Source organism: Thermothelomyces thermophilus, chromosome 2, assembly GCF_000226095.1.
Source record: "Thermothelomyces thermophilus ATCC 42464 chromosome 2, complete sequence".
NCBI lineage: Eukaryota > Fungi > Ascomycota > Sordariomycetes > Sordariales > Chaetomiaceae > Thermothelomyces > Thermothelomyces thermophilus.
In genome coordinates this window covers 3095680-3117664 of record NC_016473.1, presented here as the reverse complement: position 1 = coordinate 3117664, position 21985 = coordinate 3095680, and the positions used below count along the sequence as shown (strand labels likewise).

Below are 21985 nucleotides of genomic sequence, written 5' to 3'. Positions count from 1 at the left end.
CATTATCTACTAGTACAAGCATTTCGTGCTGTCTCTATTATGCTGTTATCTATAGTCGCTTATCTTACCGCCATCGTCTAAAGATTATAGCGATTTCCTATATTTCTGCCAGGAGGTCTCGATATAGTAGTCTCTTACGCTAGTTCCTCCTATACTACGCTACCACTTGCTGCTATACGGGCGTTAATAGTTTTTAGGCCCCTCGAAGGGCCCTAACCCGTTTCCCAGGTCAGTGCTAACCTCTTTGGTCGTTTGGCTAATAGTAGCTTCGTCGATCGTGCTCATTTCCGTAAGCCATTAAGTGCTTATAGCTTCCTACTATTAGGTCTGTTCTACTTTTTGTCATACGTATTATAGCTTTATCTGAAGTTCCCGAATTTGCGATTTCTTTTTATCTATATGATAGAGGCAATCGTTACTCCTATACGAGTCCTATATGTCTCGTCCTGTTCTGTAGTACCTAGGCTAGGCTTGTTTTAGAACTACTGTAATGCCTTCTAGATTGTAGGCTTCGATCTTCTAGAGCAATTTGGCTGCTCTGTTTCCTGTATTATAGACCTATTCTATAGGGTAGAGGCTTCTATTCTTATTTCCTTGTCAGGTTAGCTAGTGATTATTTTCGAATTTGTCGCGAAAGTGGTATTGGCATTTGTATAATATATACTAGAACTAGGGCACTTATATATATACTTCGTGTTATAGGTATAGTTATATAGCGTTACCTAGAAGGTATTAGAATTCTTTTCTAAATCCTTCCTACTATATATAGACTATAGGTACTTTAATGCTAAGGTAGGAGTATTTCTTCTAGTAGTTTTCCTATATACGTTCGTCTTTTCTATAGTTTGTATATATAAACTAGTACTCTAGGTTCTATACGTCGTGGCTAAGTTACTAATCGTCAAAATGCTTGGCATAGCTATTAGGCCTATCGTATATCATAGGCTATTCCCTTTTAATGGTTTCTACGATATGTCGGAGTTCCCTTATCTCGTCCCTTATCTTATTGCTCTACTAGGCAAGTCAAATCAAGTGTCTATCCCATTCGTGTAGTTCTGTATTGAGCCGGAAAACTTCGTTATAGTACTATTCGATTTGTTCCTAGAGGAATAGAATATTAGGTCTAGGTCTTTCGATTCCTTAGGTGTCGGTCGTCTACAATCTATCCTGCCTCTAGGTAACTATAAAACCCTACTACCTTAAGGCTAGGAGAATCGAAATTAGTGGTATATATTCTCTTACTATATCCTATTTAGTAAGACCTGTTTCTAGGTCTATAGTAACTAGTTTAGAGTACGGTGCTTGTTTGTCTTTACCATTACTATTATGTCTAAGACTATCTATATCGTTATCCCTATTTTTATAGCTTGTAGTCGCTACTTTGATAACATCCTTAGCGGTTTTATTAATAGCTATAATTTCCTTTCTAGGGACTAGTTTCTAGTCTTTCTTTGGGCTTTGACATTCTTACTTATAGTGCCCTTTCTTTCTATAGTTATAATAGGTAATATTAGACTTGTCTTTAGTTATCTTCTTTTAGTCTTACTTCTATACTATATCTATATCTATAGCTTTAGGATATGTCCTATATAAGGTGCTAACGTATACTCGTTTTTTCTTATCGTTAGCCTTAACTATAGTTCTGTTTATCTAACCTCGTTTCTACTACTCTTGTATATAGAGTCGATTATTAATTCTAATAGCCTATATAATATATTTATCTAGAGTCTTAGGCTAGTTATACTTATATAGCTTGTCTTTAACCTTTTCCTTTAAACTATTATAGAATAGTTATATTAATGCCTTATCGTTAAGCTAAGACTTAAGTATATCCTATCTAAACTATATAGCATAGGAGGCTACTAACTTAGTCTATTAGAGATTAGCAAGTCTTTCTTATATATAAATCTTCTTATCTTTATCATTAAAAACCTTCTAAAGCTCTTCTTTAAACTAGTTATAGGATCGAAAGACTACCTATATAAATATATCTCGGTTGTCTTTATCTTCTTTAGTAAGATAGTCGTTCTATATAGGCTTAAACTATCTAAATACCTTGCCCTCTAGTCTTATAGCTATATAGAGAACTTTAGCTTTGTCGTCTAGAAACTTATCGTTATTAAGCTAGAAGTAAGATCAGAGGTTCGTCAGGAATCTTATAAGATCCTCCTTAGTTCCTCTATATTTGCTAGGTAGTTCGATCTTGATACGGCTCGCTTTAGCGCCCTCGAGTGCCTTGATTTTGGTATAGGCCTCGTTAATCAGCTTCTGTAAGTGCTTTTCGCCGTTCTCGAGTTCCTTAATCTAAGCTTAAGCAACCTTATCTCTCTAGTCTAACTCCTAGATCCGTTGCTAGAGTTGACTAAGCTAGGTAAGTAGCTATTCGGCCGTAACGTTAGTAACCATGTCGATGTCAAGGTTGAAATCACCTCTGTTCTGAGCTATAATAGAACAAAGGGAGTAATAGTAACGTATAACAAACCTAACTTAGACTTCTTCTAAAAGGGTTTAGACGGAGGTGAATTAAGCGGGATAAGCGTATAGGTCGTCTGAGGGATTTGGTGAAGTTAAAGGGTTTATAATAACACTAGAGTTATCTCTTATAGTAGTTAGCGATGCTTGGTATAAGTACTATGATTATAGGTTACTATTACTGGTGAACTCCTAGAGTCTATTATAACGAGTGACTATCTATATATATATATAATCCTAGGATTACTAATACTTGTAGTGATTCTCTGTACTGGCTTACCTGGCTTATATCGTGAGCTAGTGATCCTTTGCTGGGATCATTTCTTGCTAAGTATAATCCTGTCCTAATTGGCCCATTATTCTTACTATCCTATTGGCCTGTTAGGGAGGCGGCTTAGGCGGCGTCCTATATATATATTTCCGTGATAGTACCTTAGGTAATAATCTTATACTAGGTAGGGGAGGTAAGGGTAGTATTAGTATTATAGTAATATATAATTTTTCTAATGCTTATATATAGGTAAGGGTTATTAGCCTAGAGCTATAGATCTTGAATATAAGAGTTATAGGTAGTATAGTAGGTTATATAGGAAGTACTATAACTAGGAATATATATAACTTAGTTACTATATAGGAAGTGGTAGATATAGTTAAGGTAATATTACTCCTTTTTAAGTAGTAACTTAAACTCCTTATTAGAGGAGTTACCCTTAACAGTAAACCTATTGAGAGAAGTATTCTAGTTCTTATACTATAAGTAAGAGACTAGTTAAGGTCTTATATAAATATAAGGTAACTATAATGAAAATGGTAAAAGGAAAAAACTTATATAATAATCTTTATTCTTATTACTACTAAGGTAACAACTATTATCCCTATTACTAAGCAAGCTAACTATAGTTAATATCTTAAATAAATATAAAAGAAAAAAAAAGTCTTATAGGCGTGATATAGGTATAGGTAGTAAGAAAAATATAATATAGAGGGAGGGTAGATAGGAAGTAGGTAGAGGGAACGTCGGTTAAAAAGAAGGAAGAAGTAGGAAGAGGAAGGGGAGAGAGGGGGTATTTATACCTATTCGGAGGTAGGGCTAGGAGGGCATAGGTAGAACTCAAAACAAAGACCAGGCCCTATACGTAACTTACCGGCACGTATAGGTCTTATTACTATAATAACGTAGGGCAGGTCTACCTAGCAACTAACCTAGGAAGGAGGGGGGTATATTACGAGCCTAGGCTTTACCTAGGCTAGATAATGCTAGGCTTTGCCTGGTAACGGACCGGACCTACCTGGCAACAGACCGGACCTACTTGACCTACCTAAGCGTGTATGATTGGTTCGCGAGACGTTTGTAGGTCGTTTGTAAGGCGTATGGTTAGGGCTTATTTAGGACCTAACTAGGAGCCTAACCGGGCCTTACTTAGATTATATACGTATATATTAAAAAGGTACCCTTCTATATAACTCTTGTATTCCTCTACTTTTTCCTCCCTAAGGTAGTTAAATAAAACATTGTACACTTATCTATAGATGTTATAAGGCTAGTATATTATAAGATCTCCTTATATATAGATCCTTGCCTTATATTTCTTTAAGAAACTGTCCTTGTTAAACTTATATATAAAGACTTATTTTAATGAGATAGGTTATACTTTTGCCTACTTATATAATATGATCTTTTATATTCCCTTACTTTCTGAATTTTATATCTCTTTATAAGCTATATCTTTAAACTATTATCCTAATAGGTAATTATATAGGTCTTACTAGTTATTAGGAATATAAGTAAGATTATCGATATATTAATACGGCTTATTTAGGGCTACTCTAAGGGATATAGTATCCTTCTATTATATAGTAGTAGTAAATACTATATATATCGTTCTTATACTCTAGTCCTCTAGATAAGCTTCCTATTAATTAGGTAGGTAAGTCTTATAGAACTATTACTAAAGTTCCTTAGTTATATAGATAAAGGAGTAGTAGTAATTGACCCTCTCTTTATTTTATAGCCGTTTGCTTAACTATATAGGGTCCCTAAATATATAAGCCCTCCTCTTACCTCTGCCTCTCCTTATAGAAAGTTGCTAAATAGCTTCTCCTTTGCTTCTACCTTCTGGAAAATATATTAGCTAATCTAGACTTTACCTAACGCTCTACTCCTCTAGCCTAGCTAGGTATAATATATTAGTAGTACTATCCCTAGCTTCTAGCTCTTTTATTAATATACTATATATACTTAACTCTTCTATAGAAGGTATTTCTCTGTTAGATCTAACAGCTCCCCTACTCTCCCCAGCATCTAGTTAGCTAGCTAACGACTAAAAAGGCCCTAATTCAAACCCTCCTACTTCCTAGTAGATATCCCCTTTACTAGCTAGTATAGGGCAAGTTACCAAGGGCTTAGGTATATATTTAGGGGTTAAGAGTCCTCTAAAGCTCTTTATCTATTTAGTAAGTTTATCTATTACTTATATCTCTATTATAAGAGTCTCTAGAACTAATTACTTACTTATAGGCTACATATTAGAGAGCTCCCTTACCCCTAAGTCTTGACTTTATTAGAGAGGTTAGTCTACCGCCGGACTCTCTTACGATAGAGGTGGCCAAGCCACTATAATAGAGTCTTCCACCAGTTACTAGGTCTATTATAACGCTTTCTAGGGAAAGTCGGTATCCTAGGAATCTTCGCTAAGATTAAATTGATTGACTTCCTGGCTTATTACCACTAGCGATAACTCTATTAGTAGCTCTTTACCTAGACGATAGAAAGTCTTCTTATCGAAGTAAATGTTACAAGTTATAATGACCTTATCGAGCTTAGGTATCTAAACGCGATAGATATTAAATATATAATATCTTATAAGATACCTTATTAGCCTATATAGTAGTACCTTAAAGTCCTTTATACGTTGCTTAGCTTCCCTATCCTTATAGAGAATATACACCTAGCATCTATATATAAAGATATTATTTCAGTCTAGGTATAAGTTATTAGTTAACGTAATTATTAAGCTAGGTTTATACTAGTAAAAATACTATTTAAACTAGCTATAGAGTATCTTATTAGAAGTTCTAAACAAATAAGTATAGCTTAGGCTTATTATATATAAGTATACTACCGCTTATATACTTTCTAACTAGAGCTTTATAAGGAGATTCGCGCTATTAAGCATCTTAATTAAGCGTAAAATTAGTTCTTACCCTACTTACTCTATTAGTCTATTAGGCTTATGGATATATAAAGGTAAGAGTTTAAGATTAATACCGCTTTCTATAGCCCAAGTCTAGTAATATATCGGTATATACCCTATTAAACTAATTGTTATAATATCGTTATCTTACTTAATCTTATGGATAGTAAGCCTATATTAGTGTCTTACCTAGTTCTTAAAATTCTAGATAATTCTTATAATCTAGTCTAGTAACTTCGTTATTAAGAAGAAAGGGAAAAACTTCCTACTATACTTATTAATAATTATAAGTAGCTATTATAATCTATTAATCGCTTTAGGATAATCAAACAGATCCTAGGCTACTTATTAAAACAGGCGTATAGACTTTTACTTAGGTAGTATTTTCCTAGAGATAACCTTACTTATATAAGTATAAGTATAGCTCTTATACTTAATATATACTATCCCCTTAATATAGACGTTTCTAGCGTTATTAATAAGCACTTGTAACGCTTCTAGTCTGAGGTAGCTAGCTCTTAAGTGCTAAAGATCCTTGGTATCCTCTCTTATAGTAAGTAACGCTCTCGTCTAGGACCTTCTACTATATATAGCAAACACGTTTTATAAAGACATACGAATATTTACGATACCTGCTTTACTAATTAAGATATAATCTAGGAAGCTTAGGTAGTAGGAAAGTGGCTTATATTTAAGGAAGGTAAGATTATACTTATGTTCTAACTTACGAAGTATAATGTTATTTTCTAGTATTCCGAAATATAGTAAGTAATCTAAGCTATAATATTAAACGCCTGCCTTAAGTAATAGAGCTTCTAAGATAATATTAATATAGAATCCTTTGACGATAGTAATATCCTTAAGCGTTAGATTCTTAGTATATAGTCTATATAGTCTATCTAGAACGTTCTCGATTACCTAAATACCTTTCCTACTAATAGGAAAGGTTATCGTACCTACTTTAATAAACTTAGGATCTTCTACCTTAACAAACGTCCTAGGTAAAAGGAACTTCTTATTATTAACTAAGTAGGTTATACTATATAAGTCTAATAAAGTACTTTCTAAAAGAGGATAACGCTATAAAGTAATTATACTAAATATTCTATAGTAAGTTAAGAACTTACTAAGTAGTTAAAGGTTAATAATTAATATATTAAGGGAACTAGGGTATCCTACCCTTAACTACCTAGAATAAGATAGCTCCCCTTATTTAGTAATAAGTTAATTTTTTAATCTAGCCTACTTTGGCTCATTAAACTTCTAGTAAATCCTCTTATACTCCCTATTAGAAAGGTATAAGCATTATTCGTTATTATGGATAGCTTACTTAAGTATATAATAGTCTATTAGATCCCATAGATATCTTAGATACTTATAAGGATATCTTATATTATATTACTAACTACTATAAGAGTCTCTATATAAGTCTCCACCTCTTTCCTTACTACTCTTCTAAGCTATAGGAAGTGTTAATATATAAGTTATCGAGAAGATTCTATACTTCCGAGAGACTCTAGATTACACGTCATTATTAATTAGGATCTTAGCTATTATAATAAGGGTACTAAGCTCTAGAAGTAGCTATCCTATACTATTAGTAAGCTCGATTTCTATTCTCTTATTTACTACCTAGGTTAATAAGATATATATAGTAATAACGTTAAGAAAGGTATAAAGTCCTTATATACCCTATACTTCTAGGATATTATATTAGATAGCTTATTAGAAGGCAATATTAAAGTTATAAATCTAGTACTATAGGTTAACTCCTAAGCGTTTAGCTATATTAAGACTAGCTATATATTATATAGTAACTATTATATAAAGCGTTATAATAGATAATATAAGTATAAAGTAAAGCGCCTAGATAATCTCTTTAATAAGGTTAATATCCTTCCTCCTATATACTTTTATAGCTTTATAAAGTTTAAGATCTATAGTATATACTAGCTAATATTATAGCTATCCCATATACTTCCTAATATCTATGGTATATATAATATCTTTATAAAAAGAGTCTTATAGTTATATAAATTCGGCTATAATAGCTATATTTGAAGATATTAAATCTATAGACATTAAAGGTAACAATCCTTCTAGGAATTACTCCTAAGAAGCTAAAATAAGGTTATCTCTAGCTTACTTATAGGTTAAACGCTATAGAACTTCTAGATCTAGCTCGTAGTTACCATTAAGGTCGACAAATCCCTATATACTAGCAAATTTAGCCTATAACTATAGTTTAATATACTATAAGTTCTAGGAACTAGGCCTAGTAAGGCATATAGAAGTCTCGACTAGGATCTTAGATATAATAGACACGTCGTCAAAAGCGTATTAAAGCAGGGTAAGAAAGCTCGTAATAGAAGAAGCTACCACTAATATTAAAGATACGTCAGCAGAGGAGTAGTCAAGGCACCGGGCTTATAACTGCCGAATATAGTGATGAGCTTCCGGGAGCGTTGAAAGCAGTCTGTAGTAGGTGGCTATACGAAAGAAAAGAGTGCCTTGTTAAACTATCTATAAAGGAGACAAAAACGACTGATATTTATAGATAGATAAAGGAGCTGGCCAATGCGTTGAATAGCCTTATATAGCTGTGGTATGTATGTGGCTAATACTCTTAGAAGCTCTATAGCTTCTGACACTTACAAAGTATTAGATGACGTAGAATGTAACAATGAATTGGCCAAATTGATTAAACACGGCTGACGATAGTCATGCGTTTCTTTCGTCGGGAAGTCCGGATAGCTATCGCTGTAACGATAATTCCTCCCTCCCTCTCTCTCTCTCGGTGGTAATATGTAGATACCTAGGGAGTGCCTACCTTACCTAGGTATGTACCTATGTTAGTTACACAAGCGAACAAACCGCTTGCAGTTGGCCTTCTGGCGGGTTCTATGTTACGGGCGTGCGGATGCGCAAATCTAGGTCTAAACTCCATTAAGGCCGGAAGAATAACTCCACTATTAACTCCGAATCTTCCGCGCAGCCAGCAGCACCCTGGACTAATAAGGAAGAATACACTCTGGACCCTCGATACTCTGGGTACGAAATCCACCCCCAGCTGAAACAGCAAGAACTGCTACTATGTATGTACTCCGTAAGAGCAGGCAGCTTCAGCCCCGGCCCCACAGCTGGCGTTGATGACCTAACGCCGATCCCAAGATGCTTCATAAAGCCGAAAAACCAGCAGATCGGTTGACGCACCATCGGCAAGAAACATGCGCGCAGGCCACTACTCTATGGCGGTGCCACGCGTCCAAGGGCAGGAGGGCCTTCTCATTGCCGATGATGTTAGAATTAGAACAGATAGATATAAAAGGCCTACCTTCCTGACCTCGAAGCTGCGTGGTCGGCCCTGATCTGCGCTCGACTCAACGACATCCTTATTACCTAGTTACGTACCTGGTACTTGGCGATTCAGACGATCCAGTTCCATCATGGCCGGGCAGAACAAGTACGGTTTCGAGACGACGGGCTCTCAGCTCGTCCAGGAGCTGGCGCCGCACATCCGCGGCAAGGTCATCCTGACGACGGGCGTGTCGCCCAACAGCCTCGGGGCCGAGTTCGTGCGCGCCATCGCCGTGGCCGGGCCGGCGCTGCTGATCCTGGCCGGGCGCGACCTCGCCAAGGTCCGGCAGACGGCCGACGCCGTCGCCGCCGCCCGCCCGGACGTGCGCACGCGCCTGCTGCGGCTCGACCTCGCCTCCCTGGCCGCCGTGCGCGCCGCCGCCGCCGAGCTCAACGCCTGGGCCGACGTGCCCGCCATCGACGTCCTCGTCAACAACGCCGGCATCATGGCCCTCCACCGCTACGAGACCACCGCCGACGGCTTCGAGCGCCAGTTCGGCACCAACCACCTCGGCCACTTCCTCTTCACCAACCTCATCATCGACAAGCTCCTCGCCGCTCCCGCTCCCAGGGTCGTGAGCGTCAGCAGTGCGGGCCACCGGCTGAGCTCGATCCGGTGGGGTGACTTGGATTTCCACGTGCGTCTTCCCTTTTTTTTCTCTCTCTCTCTTCTTCTTCTTTTTTTCTTTCCCTCCTCTCTGTTTTCGACAAGAGACGAGAGAGAGAGGCTGACTGACTATTGGAATAATCTAACAAAAAACAAAAAAAAAAAAAAACAGGGGGGAGAGAATTACAACAAGTGGCACGCCTACGGCCAGTCCAAGACGGCCAACATGCTGCTGGCCATCTCGCTGGCCGAGAAACTCGGGCACAAGGGCCTGCGCGCCTTCAGCGTGCATCCCGGCGCCATCGGCGGGACTAACTTGGGCCCCCACCTGGACTGGGATGGGGGTGAATTTGCCAGCTTTCGTATGTCCAATTTTTCTTTCTTTCTTTATACAATCCCCGACCTACCACCTCCCCCACTTTCCCCCCTATTTTTTTTTTATTCTCCCTTCTTTTGTCTCGCATCCTTTATCAGACGCGGCACGCATATATATATATATACGTATTTGAAACTTAGTTGTGTCTCTAACGACCTCCGTAGAAGCGCTAGACAGGGCCCTGGGGAACGAAGAGGGCTGGCATACTGGCTTTCAGTTCAAGAACATCGACCAGGGCATAGCCACCTACGTTTCTGCCGCTTTCCATCCCAGCCTGGAAGGTAACAGAGAGTTCCTCTCCCCTCTTCCCTCTTCCCTCAACTTGATTCTGCCTCGGGAGTGTCTCGTGCGGTGATCCTGATCGAGGAACAGATCATAACGGAGATTACCTCCTCGACTCCCATATTGCCGATCCCTGGGTCGACCCGGTCAAGCCGTGGGCCACGAGCCCTGTCGAAGCAGAGAGGCTATGGAAGCTGAGCGAGAAGCTGGTCGGGCAGGAGTTCCAGTATTAATAACCACGCTGGCCCTTCCATCTCGCAAGCTGGTTGTTGCACTTTTTTGTCTCAAGTTCGAAAGCTTCAATCACTGAATGTATGATACTCACGAAGTCGTGATTATTAACTAATTAACTGTGGACGGTTCTCCACTCCTCAAATACAACAACTATAGATGATTTACACGGCCAATGAGTCAATCGGCAGGTTGCATGTCGACGTTAACGATATCATTGGCTGCTGACGGGGGGACCGACCACTTAGTGGTATTACTGTAGTCTGTTCCTCACCTAAGATACTAAGGGAGCCCTGAAATAATAGTAGAGTCAGAGGGAGATATTTATGCACATTATCTCGGTCTTACTGCCTTGCAGCAAGCATAATTACCTAGGTATTCATCCAAACCCCCAATTCTAGCAGGGTCGTTCACTGAGCTTTCAGGTTGATGACAAGGGGCCGCGCCCACAACTCCAGCGCCATGGCCTCGTCGCCGACTCGGACGTGTCATACTGTCGCCGCTTGACCAATAATTATATGCCCGGGATCCACACAAGCTTGTTTCTCATTTTCGAGACACCCAACCCACCGGACGGGGTTGAAAAGCTGAGAGCCGGCCTGCAAGAGCTTAACCGCCGCCTTCCTTACCTTACCTCAGAGGCCGTGTTTTCACCACGGATGGCGGCCGAGTGGGACTACGACGGTCCCCAACAGACCAGGACGTCGTCCTTCAAGAAATGCCTGTTCAGGGGGGACCCTTGGCCGGAATGAGCTTCGCCCAGCTGAAGGCCGGAGGCACGGGCGTGGTCGAGCTCGTCCGTCCTGGGCCGCCTGCGCGCGGTCCGACCCCATGGACGACGCAACAGCAGCCGCTCACCCCGACCCGGGACGAACCCCTCCACCGAACCCTGTCGCTGCGCCTGGCGACCGGCCGCGTCACGCCGGAGGACCAACACCACCACCATCACCACCACCAGGCAGCAGCCCAAGAACCGGCAGCACGGACACCGCACACCATTCTCTACGACGACCTCCTCGCGCGCCACCCCGAGTTCGCCATTGTCTTGCCCCGGAGGAGGGGGAGGAGGGGGAGGAGAGGAATGGGGAAGGGAGGCCGAGGGAGGGGCCGAGGGCACCGAAGAAGGCATTGAGGTTGTATTGGCATTGAATACGGAGGATATGACGGCGCTCGAGCGGTATCCTGTCTGGGCGAGTTTCCTTGCTTGACAGGTGTGCATGTCTGACGCGGGCTACCTTCGTTATCGAGTCCACTTCGTGAGGTCGCGGTCATCTTTTGCAACGCCACGTCGCGTCGCTTGCGAGGGTCGGTTGAGCTCTTGCACTTCTTGGATTGCGCAATGGCCGAGCAAGGAAAAAAAATCCGTTGACTGATGGACTCGACCTACGGGCTGCTCGCAAAGACTTTGTCACATGTTTGTCAGCGAAAGGTTGGCGTTCGGGGCGGTTGGAGTTCGTCCCGAGTTTCCGCAGAATAGTCTCGTTCGTTCTGCGAAGCCGGTGACGCCAGTGGTCATTTTCCCACGCTAGCATTCGCAGTTCTCAGTGACTGAGCGCAAAATCTTGGTAAAGAAGTAGCGTGCGGATTGGTATGCCACCAATGGATCTCGGGTCCGGCCGTTCCTTCCCCTTCTGGAAGTCCTGAGCACCCCCCTCCAGGCAGTCACTGGCAGGACTTGCGGGGGCCTTGGCACTGGCAATGGGATGGCGCGCCGCGGCGGCCCCGATCAACCAACCTCTTCCGCTCTTGCATTTTCCACTCTTCCACCAACCGGCTCAGCAACCGAGCGCCTCATCTCTCACCACTACCGAGCCGCTGCAAGTCGGTATTGCGTCCTTGGCGACCCGTTTTCTCTACTTAATAGATACAAGTATATTGCGGGTTCCCGTCGCTCGGGTCATCGTTAAATGAAGACCTCGACGTCCGCCCCTTGACTTCTGTTACGGTGGCTTCTACGTCCTCTTGCCTAAATTCACTAATGGCGGTATATGGACCTCAAAACCGGGGCGATTGGAACACAAGGTTGCATTTCCCCAGAACCACCCTTGCTTCCCGAGTGGGCTTTCTGCGCCGCATCGGACAGAGACTCCCGCATTACCTAAAGCAGAATGGCGCGAGGTCCGGTTTCCGGGAAACCGCCTTGCCTCCTGATCGATGATTGACCACATGGATTGGTCGATGCTCCTCCCCGGGCCCTCACAGATCCCCTGAATTCCAACCTCGACAACGGTCAGGTCTCCAAGAGACGGGGGGTAGAAGCCCGTGCCCCTAAGGAGAATTTCCATCAAGCAACCACAGATGCCCGGTCGACTTGGACGTTGCAACCGTTAGCCTCGCGCTCTCCCTCCCAGAACCGTGGCATGGAACCCGTTGGAAGGCCAGAAAACATCCCCAGGTTTCCTTGTTTCCACACCTTGCAGCATGCCCTCCACCATGTCGAGCACGGGGACACTCATGTTACCCCTGCGGCTGCATGCCGAGACGGACGGACGGCCCTACTCATCTCGTGGCCCGCCTTTGCCGCTCCGATATCCCGGGTCGTCTCTGTTTCCATCGGTTGGCGGCCATGGCCCTGGTTGACGACACTGCAGTGTGCCGCGACTTGGCAGGCATCTTAGTGGCTCACACCTGGTCTGGTTATAAAAGGGTCACTTGGAACCCCAGCCGAAGACCCGGGAGCTTCACCAGTCGACCGTCAGCCCACAACGCCCGTGTCTGTCCCAAGCCATACCATCGTCTCTTGACTGGTTCTAGAAACGTAATCGACATGTCCAAGGCCTCTGCTCTCCTCGCTGGCCTGACGGGCGCGGCCCTCGTCGCTGCACATGGCCACGTCAGCCACATCGTCGTCAACGGCGTCTACTACAGGAACTACGACCCCACGACAGACTGGTACCAGCCCAACCCGCCAACAGTCATCGGCTGGACGGCAGCCGATCAGGATAATGGCTTCGTTGAACCCAACAGCTTTGGCACGCCAGATATCATCTGCCACAAGAGCGCCACCCCCGGCGGCGGCCACGCTACCGTTGCTGCCGGAGACAAGATCAACATCGTCTGGACCCCCGAGTGGCCCGAATCCCACATCGGCCCCGTCATTGACTACCTAGCCGCCTGCAACGGTGACTGCGAGACCGTCGACAAGTCGTCGCTGCGCTGGTTCAAGATTGACGGCGCCGGCTACGACAAGGCCGCCGGCCGCTGGGCCGCCGACGCTCTGCGCGCCAACGGCAACAGCTGGCTCGTCCAGATCCCGTCGGATCTCAAGGCCGGCAACTACGTCCTCCGCCACGAGATCATCGCCCTCCACGGTGCTCAGAGCCCCAACGGCGCCCAGGCCTACCCGCAGTGCATCAACCTCCGCGTCACCGGCGGCGGCAGCAACCTGCCCAGCGGCGTCGCCGGCACCTCGCTGTACAAGGCGACCGACCCGGGCATCCTCTTCAACCCCTACGTCTCCTCCCCGGATTACACCGTCCCCGGCCCGGCCCTCATTGCCGGCGCCGCCAGCTCGATCGCCCAGAGCACGTCGGTCGCCACTGCCACCGGCACGGCCACCGTTCCCGGCGGCGGCGGCGCCAACCCTACCGCCACCACCACCGCCGCCACCTCCGCCGCCCCGAGCACCACCCTGAGGACGACCACTACCTCGGCCGCGCAGACTACCGCCCCGCCCTCCGGCGATGTGCAGACCAAGTACGGCCAGTGTGGTGGCAACGGATGGACGGGCCCGACGGTGTGCGCCCCCGGCTCGAGCTGCTCCGTCCTCAACGAGTGGTACTCCCAGTGTTTGTAAGGGAGATCGTTGCCGGCGAGAAAGGGATGCATGATGATGATGATGATGATGTGATGTAGTTCGAGATTGGGATGTGGCTACACTACACACATCTTAGGTTTGGGAGCTTCATTGTACATAGTTTTTGCATGATCGTGTATACGGGAGCTTTATTCTTGTCCGGTGCCTACCACTTGGCTGGGTCTGATGCCCTTTTCGCTTCATAAGATGTCTCGATACGCCTTTGCGGTTTAGGTGCTGTATTCGCCTTGCCAGACTGCCTTTGCTTGAGGGCAGCTGCATGTAGTCTTGCGCCCGGGCGCCAAGCAGTTCCCACGGCGGGTGCTCACATCAACATGGATTTAAATGCATAACATTTCCAAGTACCAGCGCTAACCAAGCCGTACTTGTATTATCCGTTTATCGACCCCAACTTTTGTACATACATAGGCGCCAAACTAGAGCTACAAACCCGAGCCCGAGGCCGGGATGCCATAACAAATCGTGAGCGGGGAATCACTAATAAAGACCGAGATAACGCAAAAAAAGACACACCGCCCTAATAGGAAACGCCTGGAACCACTCGACCCCTCTCTTTTGTCAGGAACACAGAGGCGAGCAGCCTCGCCTCACCTCATCTAACCACGACACTTCCTCTTGGTGTACAAACCATCCCACTGAGCCTCCATGATAAGGAGAGATTGTGAGGAGAATAACGGCAGAGGGCCAACTCCTCCAAGTGGGAAAGAGGAGAGGAGGGAAAGAGGAGAGGAGGGAAAGAGGAGAGGAGGGAAAGAGGAGAGGAGGGAAAGAGGAGAGGAGGGAAAGAGGAGAGGAGGGAAAGAGGAGAGGAGGGAAAGAGGAGAGGAGGGAGAGTAATGGTTGTTTAGAACTCTCCATCCCCGCCGCCGCCCAACACACCGGCTGCCCACAGCCCGACCAGCCCCCACCAGCTGACCTTCCACCCTCTCCACAGCCCATCCAGGCCCTGGCCCCTCCGGTACACCGTCTCGGCCACGTTCGCGCTGCCGTTGCTGGCGCTTCCGGCCCTGCCCTTCCTCGCCCCGGGCTTCCCGGCGCCGGAGACGGCGACCGCATGCGACCCTTCCTCGTTCACGATCGAGTACATGGTGCCAAACAGGCCGTTGAAGCCGCCCACCGGCACGATGGTCTCGAGCTCGGCCGCGGGCGGCTTCTCGTCCAGCCTCCTCCCGGGGCCGGCCGCGCCCCCCGCCGCCCCCCGCCGCCCCTCCGGCGCGCGGACGTAGGCTTCGGAGCGCAGGACGGCCACCTGGCCGCGGCGCAAGACCGTCTCGAGGGGCAGCTTGAGCAGCAGCGCGAGGGTGGAGGAGCAGAACTTGGCGACGGAGAAGGTGGCGGGCGCCAGCTCGCGGTCGATCATGAAGCGGGTGCGCAGCACCAGCGGGGTCGACAGGGTCAGGAGCGGGTGCACGAGGGAGTGCAGGACGGTCGGCAGGACGAGCGGGGACGGGCAGAGGTAGGAGGGCAGGCTGCGCAGGGTGGAGAGGGTGCGCCGGGTCTGCTTGGACGCCGTGGACGTGATTACTAGGCTGGAAAGGGGTGGTTCCAACGTTAGCGGCTGTCAAGGGGGGAGGAAGAATGTAAGGAAGAAAGGAATATAAGGGAGGGGAAAAAATGGGGCTTACCGGGTGCGGACCAGGTCGAGAGGGGAGAGAATCAGACCCGTCACGACGGCGGCTGTGGCGGCGACGAAGAGCGAGGCCCAGGGGTAAGGGGAGGCTATGTCAACGAGTCGATCCATGTCCTGCCGGACCCCGAGGTCGGGGACGTTGAAGAGCGCGCTCAGGAGGCTGCGCGACCAGTTCTCCAGCAGGGATTGCAGGACGGAGTAGAGGAATGTCGCGTTGGATCCCTTCCACACGCCCCAGGCGCCTTCTTTTTGCCAGAGCTGGGCGATCACCTCGAGGACCGAGTCGGGGGTGCGGATGGCGAGCTGGTGGGCGGGTACGGTCTTGGGTGATGATGGTAACGGTGACGCCGGATGTCCCGCCCGCTTGGAGCGGGGGAGGGTAGGAGATGGTGTTCGGGGTTGGTGGGAGCTAAAGAAAGCGGATTCGTCTATATCCGAATCCGAATCGCCGAGGGTGGCCTGCCGAGAGTTGGAACGGATCAGTCAATTTGCCGAGCGCTTCCTGGACGGTGCTCTCGCTCTTACCTCGTCATACATGTTGATTCGGTGGCTGGCCTGTCGTTGCCTGGCGTCGTCCGCTGCTGCTGCTGCTGCTGCTGCTGCCGCCGCCGCCTCCAACCCCCCGAGGTCGTCCTGAACCCTGACCTGCATGATTGTTTTGGCGACCTCGAACGGCTGGGCCATCAGGACCGACGTGTACTTCCATAGCAACTCGTCCAGCACCTCCTTGACCGTCTGTACTACCGAGGGGGACGGCTCGGCAATGTAGTCCTTGTAATCGATGTCGGAGAAGATGTCGCGCGCCTTGGACGCATACCTGCCCGTCGAGCTGGCTTGGGAAAATGCGCGCGGACCGGGAGTGGGCAGAGCCTCGGGTGGTTCGCCGATGGAGGGCGGGATGTAGTATGGTCTTAGGGGATTGACCCCGTCGTTGTGGTTCGCCATGCTGTCCTTTGTACCATGGTATAATGGCGGACGGACCGTTTTATATGTTTTCTCTCCGTGAGGCCGGCAGACAGCTCTGGGTTGACCTCAGCGGCGATTATCGAGCTGCTGCATGTGCATGACGAGTTTGAAGTTTAGATGGGCCGGCGATTATCGAGCTGCTGCATGTGCATGACGAGTTTGAAGTTTAGATGGGCTTTGCTTGGCTTGGCGATAAGGAAGTATTAGCTGCTGGAAATCTTTGGAGCGGTGCTTGGCAGCCCATGCATCACACACTGCATATTGCATAAGCGAGGGTTCTGATGGCCATGCGCATAGGCGGAGACATCGGATGTAGCAACCGCTTCGGCCGATATTCCAGGGTTCCCGAAGTATCGGATTTCCAGGCTACGCAGTACGGAGAACAGCATGTAACGCAATTTGACGAGAAAATCTATCGCCTGCAGCATTGCCAACAGAACAACTAGAGGCGCAGCGAGGAGCGGTGTGATTGCTCAACTCCGGCTCTCATTCTTGCAGCAGCAGCACAAAGGAGGTTGTTTGCTTTTTGGGCTCCTGCTATCTTTTTTTTTAAGCCGGAGCTTCTTGCGTTTACCCTTGTTGCACCCTCTCCATATATTTCCAGCCCGCTTTAGTCATCGCCTCCCGCCAGAGACGACAGCCGTCGAGATGTCGGCACCCAAACTCTTCGCGCAGGCCCTGCCCACCCTGAGGCGCGCCCCGAGACTCACTACCGGAGCTATTGGGAGGCGGGTGCGATGCTACACTCAAGCTTCCGCCGCTGCGCGGCCGACAAATTCGAGCCGAGTCGTGCAAGCCGTCGCGCGCCGGTCGCCGGCGTTGATGCGCGCGCAACGACGAACCTTCTCAGCCTCTCCCGCCGTTTCCCACGGCCACATCAAACCCCCAAAGCCCGGTGAGGAGTACGGTCTCCCAATGGTTCCCACGATGCGACCTTTGCGCCGCTGACCCGCCGTCCCCCAGGCTCTACGTCACCTTCGTCGACAAGGAGGGCGTCGAACACAAGTTTGCCGTGTCCAAGGGCGACAACCTGCTGGACATCGCCCAAGCGAACGATCTGGAGATGGAAGGCGCGTGCGGCGGTTCCTGCGCCTGCTCGACGTGCCACGTCATCGTGTTGGACCAGGAGTACTACGACAAGATGCCCGAGCCGGACGACGACGAAAACGACATGCTCGACCTCGCGTTTGGGCTACAAGAGACAAGTCGGCTGGGCTGCCAGGTGGTCATGACGCCTGAGCTTGACGGCTTGCGGGTGAAGCTGCCGTCCATGACGAGGAACCTGCAGTCGAGCGACTTTAAGTGAGGGGCGAACCGAGAACGAGGACGTTTTCTTCTCTCTCTCTCTCTCTCTCTCTCTCTCTCTCTCCCCCTCCCTCTCTCCCTCTCTCTACGACTGGCGTTTTTTTTTTTTTTTTTGCGCGATGCATATGGGTCATGGAGATTATGTAGGAGATACCAAAAAAGTAACAGCCGGTTGAGGTCCTGTTTCATCCATTTGTCCTTCATATATGGCTCGGTGGCATCTTGAGGCATCCCCAGAATTGAGGATGCATGCATTTACAACATACATGTACGATAGTGGAGGCCCCGACGCGGGGCTGTGTACATAGTTAACCAGAGACCCTGCTCTGCTATGTCTGAGCTCAAGGGGGGGAGGGGAAAAAATCGAAAGAAAAGAAACATGAGACCCAGGCACGCCGAACCATCCCCAATGGTCACCCGACGACCGAAAAAAGGTTCACACTCACGCCTCCTCCAGTCCCCCTTTTTTCAACCCTCCACCCCCGCTCGCGATCAGGTCGAGGAAGCCCTTCCGGCTCATCTCGGCCACCTTTTCCTCCTTCCTCTTGACGCCGATGACGCCCTCCCTCCGGGCGGCCCGCTCGGCCTCGGCGGCCTTGACCTGGGCGGCCCGGACGGCGTTGAAGAGCTTGACGACGCCGCGCTGGGCCGTCTTGCGCAGCCGCCGCTCGGCCGCCAGGATCTCCTCGGTCGTCCGGGGCTCGCCCGGCCGCGTCTCGTCCGGCACCTCGACGATCTCGCCCGTGGCCACGTCGAGCGTGCGCGTCTTGCTGGCCACCAGCACATCGCGCACCCGGCCCTTCTCCATGGCCAGCCGCTTCTGCTCGCGCAGCCGCCGCCGCGCCTTGGCCTCGAGCGCCGAGTCCGCCGCCTGCCGCGCCTGCTCGGCCGCCGCGGCGCTGCGGGCCACGATCGGGTCCGCGCGGCGCGAGGCGGGCAGCTTGGACGAGAGCATCTTGGAGATGGACGTCGCGAAGGCGGTCGGGTCGTTGCGTTTGGATTTGGTCGCGTTTTTGCCGCCCCCGCGCTGCTGCTGCCGCGCGCTCGAGGCGTCGCTGTGGCTCGCTGCGTCGGAGTCGTCGGAGTCATCATCGTTATCATCGTCATCATCTTCTCTTTCTTTGTCGATCTCGTCCGACGAGACGTCTTCTTCGGATGAAGGGGCGTCCTTGGCGACAAAGCGTTCTTGTTTTCCTGGCTGGGTCTTCCGTTTTGGTGCTGCTTCTGGCTCTGACAGCGAGTCGGAGCCGGAGTCTGATTCTGAATCAGCGGTTGATGCCCCATCGTCGACCTCGACATTCTCGAGGTCCTCATCGTCCGAGTCGAGCAGGTTAGCGGGCACGGGGCCCCCCTCGTCGTCGCTTGCCGAGTCTTCGGAGCTGCTGTGGTATGATGCGACTTTCTTCTGCTTCTTGGTCGGCCGTTGTGCGCGGCCCTTGGGGCCGTCGCTGAATGAGCGCTTCTTCACGGATGTGCCAGCCATGACGTGCTGCTTGTTATAGCTCAATTCCCTTCGAATAGTTGATAGTTGAAGTGGCACTGCTGAGCTTGACCGTGGACCGTGCAATCCCAATACGTCGGCCGTGCAACTGTCCCCGAAATTTTTGGCGGCGAGCAGCGGCAGTTCCCGCTGCGTGCCCCGCAGTGCATCATTCTTGCAAACTCTCGAGTTGCATGGGCCCTGTAGTCCCCTAACCCTTGTCTAATCGTGTCCGCCTTCTCTGCTTCCAAAGATCGAGGAAACTATTGCAGCCCGGAGTAGCTCCGTAATTACTATGTACGGAAGAAGTCTTTGTGCGGATTACTCAAGCCTGGCAGGCGAAAATTAGCAAACATAGAATCTGCGCTAGTTCCTGCCGATGATTTACAACATTATCAGATGAGGGACTCCGCGGCTGCTGCCCCGAACGGCTCACGAAGCAGGAGATGAAGGCCGTGGGCCTTCGATTGATTTGTTTTCTCTTTGACAATATAAAAACAAATTCAGTGAGAAGCACTAATTAATTACATCAGCTAATCTCGTGCTTCGGGATGATGCCGTCCTCCATCGCCCGCCACACGGCCGGAAACACGGCCCTCGCATAATTAGTTGGTCTGCCGGCCCAGCACGTACGGCACGTCGATCTCCTTCCCTTTGCCCAGGTCGGTGAGCAGCCGGATGCTGGCCGTGTCCCACTCGCCGTCGAAGAACTCGTGCACGGCTTGGTAGAAGAGCGTTCTGCTTTCCCAGGTGGGTTCCGCGCGGGAAGCCCTGCGTGTCAACCTACTATGTACCCTTCCTGTGGTGTACATACATACTGGTATGCACACTACCTCGCCGCAAGTTTTCATGAGGGGTTGCCGCCCATTCAAGCTTCGCGTCGTGGGAATACACTTGGTTGGGTTAGGATCAGAGAAGAGCTGTCAGCTCCATGGGGTGGGATGGGGCTCTTCCCGGCTGCCTGAAGGATCTTACGTGGTGTTCCGTACTACAGATACCCTTTAAGCCTCTGACACCCTACGGACATTTCAGACATCCAGTCGTGGGTGAGCTTAATAGCCGAATGCACCTCCAAGGCATGCCAAGAATCCGCAAAGCGTGTCACTTCACCACGACAACGCAGAGATCTGGCTCTAGTTAGCCCTACAATTCCATTCCAGCATAGCGTCCGTACAATCATTCCATGCGTAACTACCGTAGAGAAGCACTAATTACATGTATAATGTCTCCTGACCATGATGTCTGATAGGACTCAACCCCCATGGGTATATGATAAGACCAAAAGAACCTTAGGTAGTTGTCGTGAACGGCACTCGGGAGGGTCACGAGAGTTCACGGGAACATATCGTAAAAACAATGAAGCTACAGATATGTGTAAGAGTATCTTAAGGTCTCTAACCCCCCTGTCTATAAACACCTGTAGTGTGTGAACAGAGCTCGAACAGTGAGACCCGTAAGGCTCAACAGGTAGTATACGATAGGAGTGCCTGAGCCAGACACGGCAAACATCATTATTATTGTGATATACGGCTTTACCGATAGGTACCTCTTATATGTGATTATGTATGTACAAGTGCAAGGCAGGAGGTGTCCCGATTGACCCACCCATGAGAGCCCCATATAAACCGAAAAAAAGAGAAAAACGTACAACATCCAGCATTCGCTGGTCGTCACCGACCCAACTACTACCTGGACCCTCACCAGCTTAACTAGGGCAGAGCGGACGGGATGCCGTGCTTTCTGGTGGGTATGGTCGTACGTGGCAGACGTCTCACTGATGTGAGATTATATTTGGAGGATAAGTCGGACCCCCTGGATTCGGAACACCCCACCTTTCGTACAGATGCTACACACACACTGCTACTTCAACCCAACCACTTTAACTTACTACAACTTGGTCAGTTCTTTTTCAATCAACCCCAAACTTTGCAAATACCTTTAACAGTTCAATATGGCTTATACTAAACAGGATATTCAAGATACGCTCGCAAAATACTACTCTAGTCACGGCTTATTACCAAGTATCAGCTACAAATTCGGCATCCCTCCTACTACTTTATATAGTCGTATCTAAGGCTCTTAATTACGTTTAATTATAGCCGAACCGCAATAGTCCCTTAGTTATATATAGGAAGAATAGCTTACCTAATAGGTATTAATCTAAGTTACCCTAGGTGTCCTACTAACCTATATGTAAATTAGGGAGTTTGCTAGCTAAATACTCTAGGCATAAGGAGCCAGCTATATGATAATCGGAAAAGGCTAGAT

The 21985-nt window shown here is 48.3% G+C and overlaps 6 protein-coding genes across 6 annotated transcripts; 4 read left to right on the top strand and 2 right to left on the bottom strand.

Moving 5' to 3' along the window:
- Positions 1-8864: 8864 nt before the first annotated feature.
- On the top strand, positions 8865-10788 carry MYCTH_2301625 (uncharacterized protein). Its single transcript, XM_003661741.1, has 4 exons — positions 8865-9661; positions 9803-9992; positions 10171-10287; positions 10379-10788. The coding sequence occupies exons 1-4, from the start codon at positions 9113-9115 to the stop codon at positions 10519-10521; spliced, it is 999 nt and encodes a 332-aa protein (XP_003661789.1). The 5' UTR covers positions 8865-9112; the 3' UTR covers positions 10522-10788.
- Positions 10789-11184: 396 nt separating this feature from the next.
- Positions 11185-11902, top strand: MYCTH_2301624 (uncharacterized protein). Its single transcript, XM_003661740.1, has one exon. The coding sequence runs from the start codon at positions 11238-11240 to the stop codon at positions 11649-11651; it is 414 nt and encodes a 137-aa protein (XP_003661788.1). The 5' UTR covers positions 11185-11237; the 3' UTR covers positions 11652-11902.
- Positions 11903-13286: 1384 nt separating this feature from the next.
- Positions 13287-14315, top strand: MYCTH_46583 (glycoside hydrolase family 61 protein; the record flags this gene model as incomplete). The annotated part of the gene is made up of 1 exon (XM_003661739.1): positions 13287-14315. The coding sequence occupies one exon, from the start codon at positions 13287-13289 to the stop codon at positions 14313-14315; it is 1029 nt and encodes a 342-aa protein (XP_003661787.1).
- A 789-nt stretch (positions 14316-15104) lies between these two features.
- MYCTH_2301622 (uncharacterized protein) lies at positions 15105-17107 on the bottom strand. The gene is made up of 3 exons (XM_003661738.1): positions 16492-17107; positions 15962-16425; positions 15105-15865 (listed from the first exon to the last, which is right to left on the bottom strand). The coding sequence occupies exons 1-3, from the start codon at positions 16909-16911 to the stop codon at positions 15181-15183; spliced, it is 1569 nt and encodes a 522-aa protein (XP_003661786.1). The 5' UTR covers positions 16912-17107; the 3' UTR covers positions 15105-15180.
- Positions 17108-17322: 215 nt separating this feature from the next.
- Positions 17323-18568, top strand: MYCTH_78977 (uncharacterized protein). Its single transcript, XM_003661737.1, has 2 exons — positions 17323-17834; positions 17896-18568. The coding sequence occupies exons 1-2, from the start codon at positions 17581-17583 to the stop codon at positions 18236-18238; spliced, it is 597 nt and encodes a 198-aa protein (XP_003661785.1). The 5' UTR covers positions 17323-17580; the 3' UTR covers positions 18239-18568.
- On the bottom strand, positions 18558-19720 carry MYCTH_2078041 (uncharacterized protein; the record flags this gene model as incomplete). Its single annotated transcript, XM_003661736.1, has 1 exon — positions 18558-19720. The coding sequence occupies one exon, from the start codon at positions 19718-19720 to the stop codon at positions 18680-18682; it is 1041 nt and encodes a 346-aa protein (XP_003661784.1). The 3' UTR covers positions 18558-18679.
- Between the last annotated feature and the right edge of the window lie 2265 nt (positions 19721-21985).

What these genes read in the sequence shown, in the direction of transcription:
- MYCTH_2301624 (XM_003661740.1), top strand. Translation starts at nt 11,238, where the DNA reads ATGCCTGTTCAGGGGGGACCCTTGGCCGGAATGAGCTTCGCCCAGCTG.
- MYCTH_78977 (XM_003661737.1), top strand. Translation starts at nt 17,581, where the DNA reads ATGTCGGCACCCAAACTCTTCGCGCAGGCCCTGCCCACCCTGAGGCGC. An exon ending in CCCCCAAAGCCCGGTGAGGA is followed by an intron (nt 17,835 to 17,895) that starts GTACGGTCTCCC and finishes GCCGTCCCCCAG; the next exon opens with GCTCTACGTCACCTTCGTCG.
- MYCTH_2301625 (XM_003661741.1), top strand. Translation starts at nt 9,113, where the DNA reads ATGGCCGGGCAGAACAAGTACGGTTTCGAGACGACGGGCTCTCAGCTC. An exon ending in GGGGTGACTTGGATTTCCAC is followed by an intron (nt 9,662 to 9,802) that starts GTGCGTCTTCCC and finishes AAAAAAAAACAG; the next exon opens with GGGGGAGAGAATTACAACAA. An exon ending in TTTCCATCCCAGCCTGGAAG is followed by an intron (nt 10,288 to 10,378) that starts GTAACAGAGAGT and finishes ATCGAGGAACAG; the next exon opens with ATCATAACGGAGATTACCTC.
- MYCTH_2301622 (XM_003661738.1), bottom strand. Translation starts at nt 16,911, where the DNA reads ATGGCGAACCACAACGACGGGGTCAATCCCCTAAGACCATACTACATC. An exon ending in GAATCAACATGTATGACGAG is followed by an intron (nt 16,426 to 16,491) that starts GTAAGAGCGAGA and finishes AACTCTCGGCAG; the next exon opens with GCCACCCTCGGCGATTCGGA. An exon ending in CTCGACCTGGTCCGCACCCG is followed by an intron (nt 15,866 to 15,961) that starts GTAAGCCCCATT and finishes ACCCCTTTCCAG; the next exon opens with CCTAGTAATCACGTCCACGG.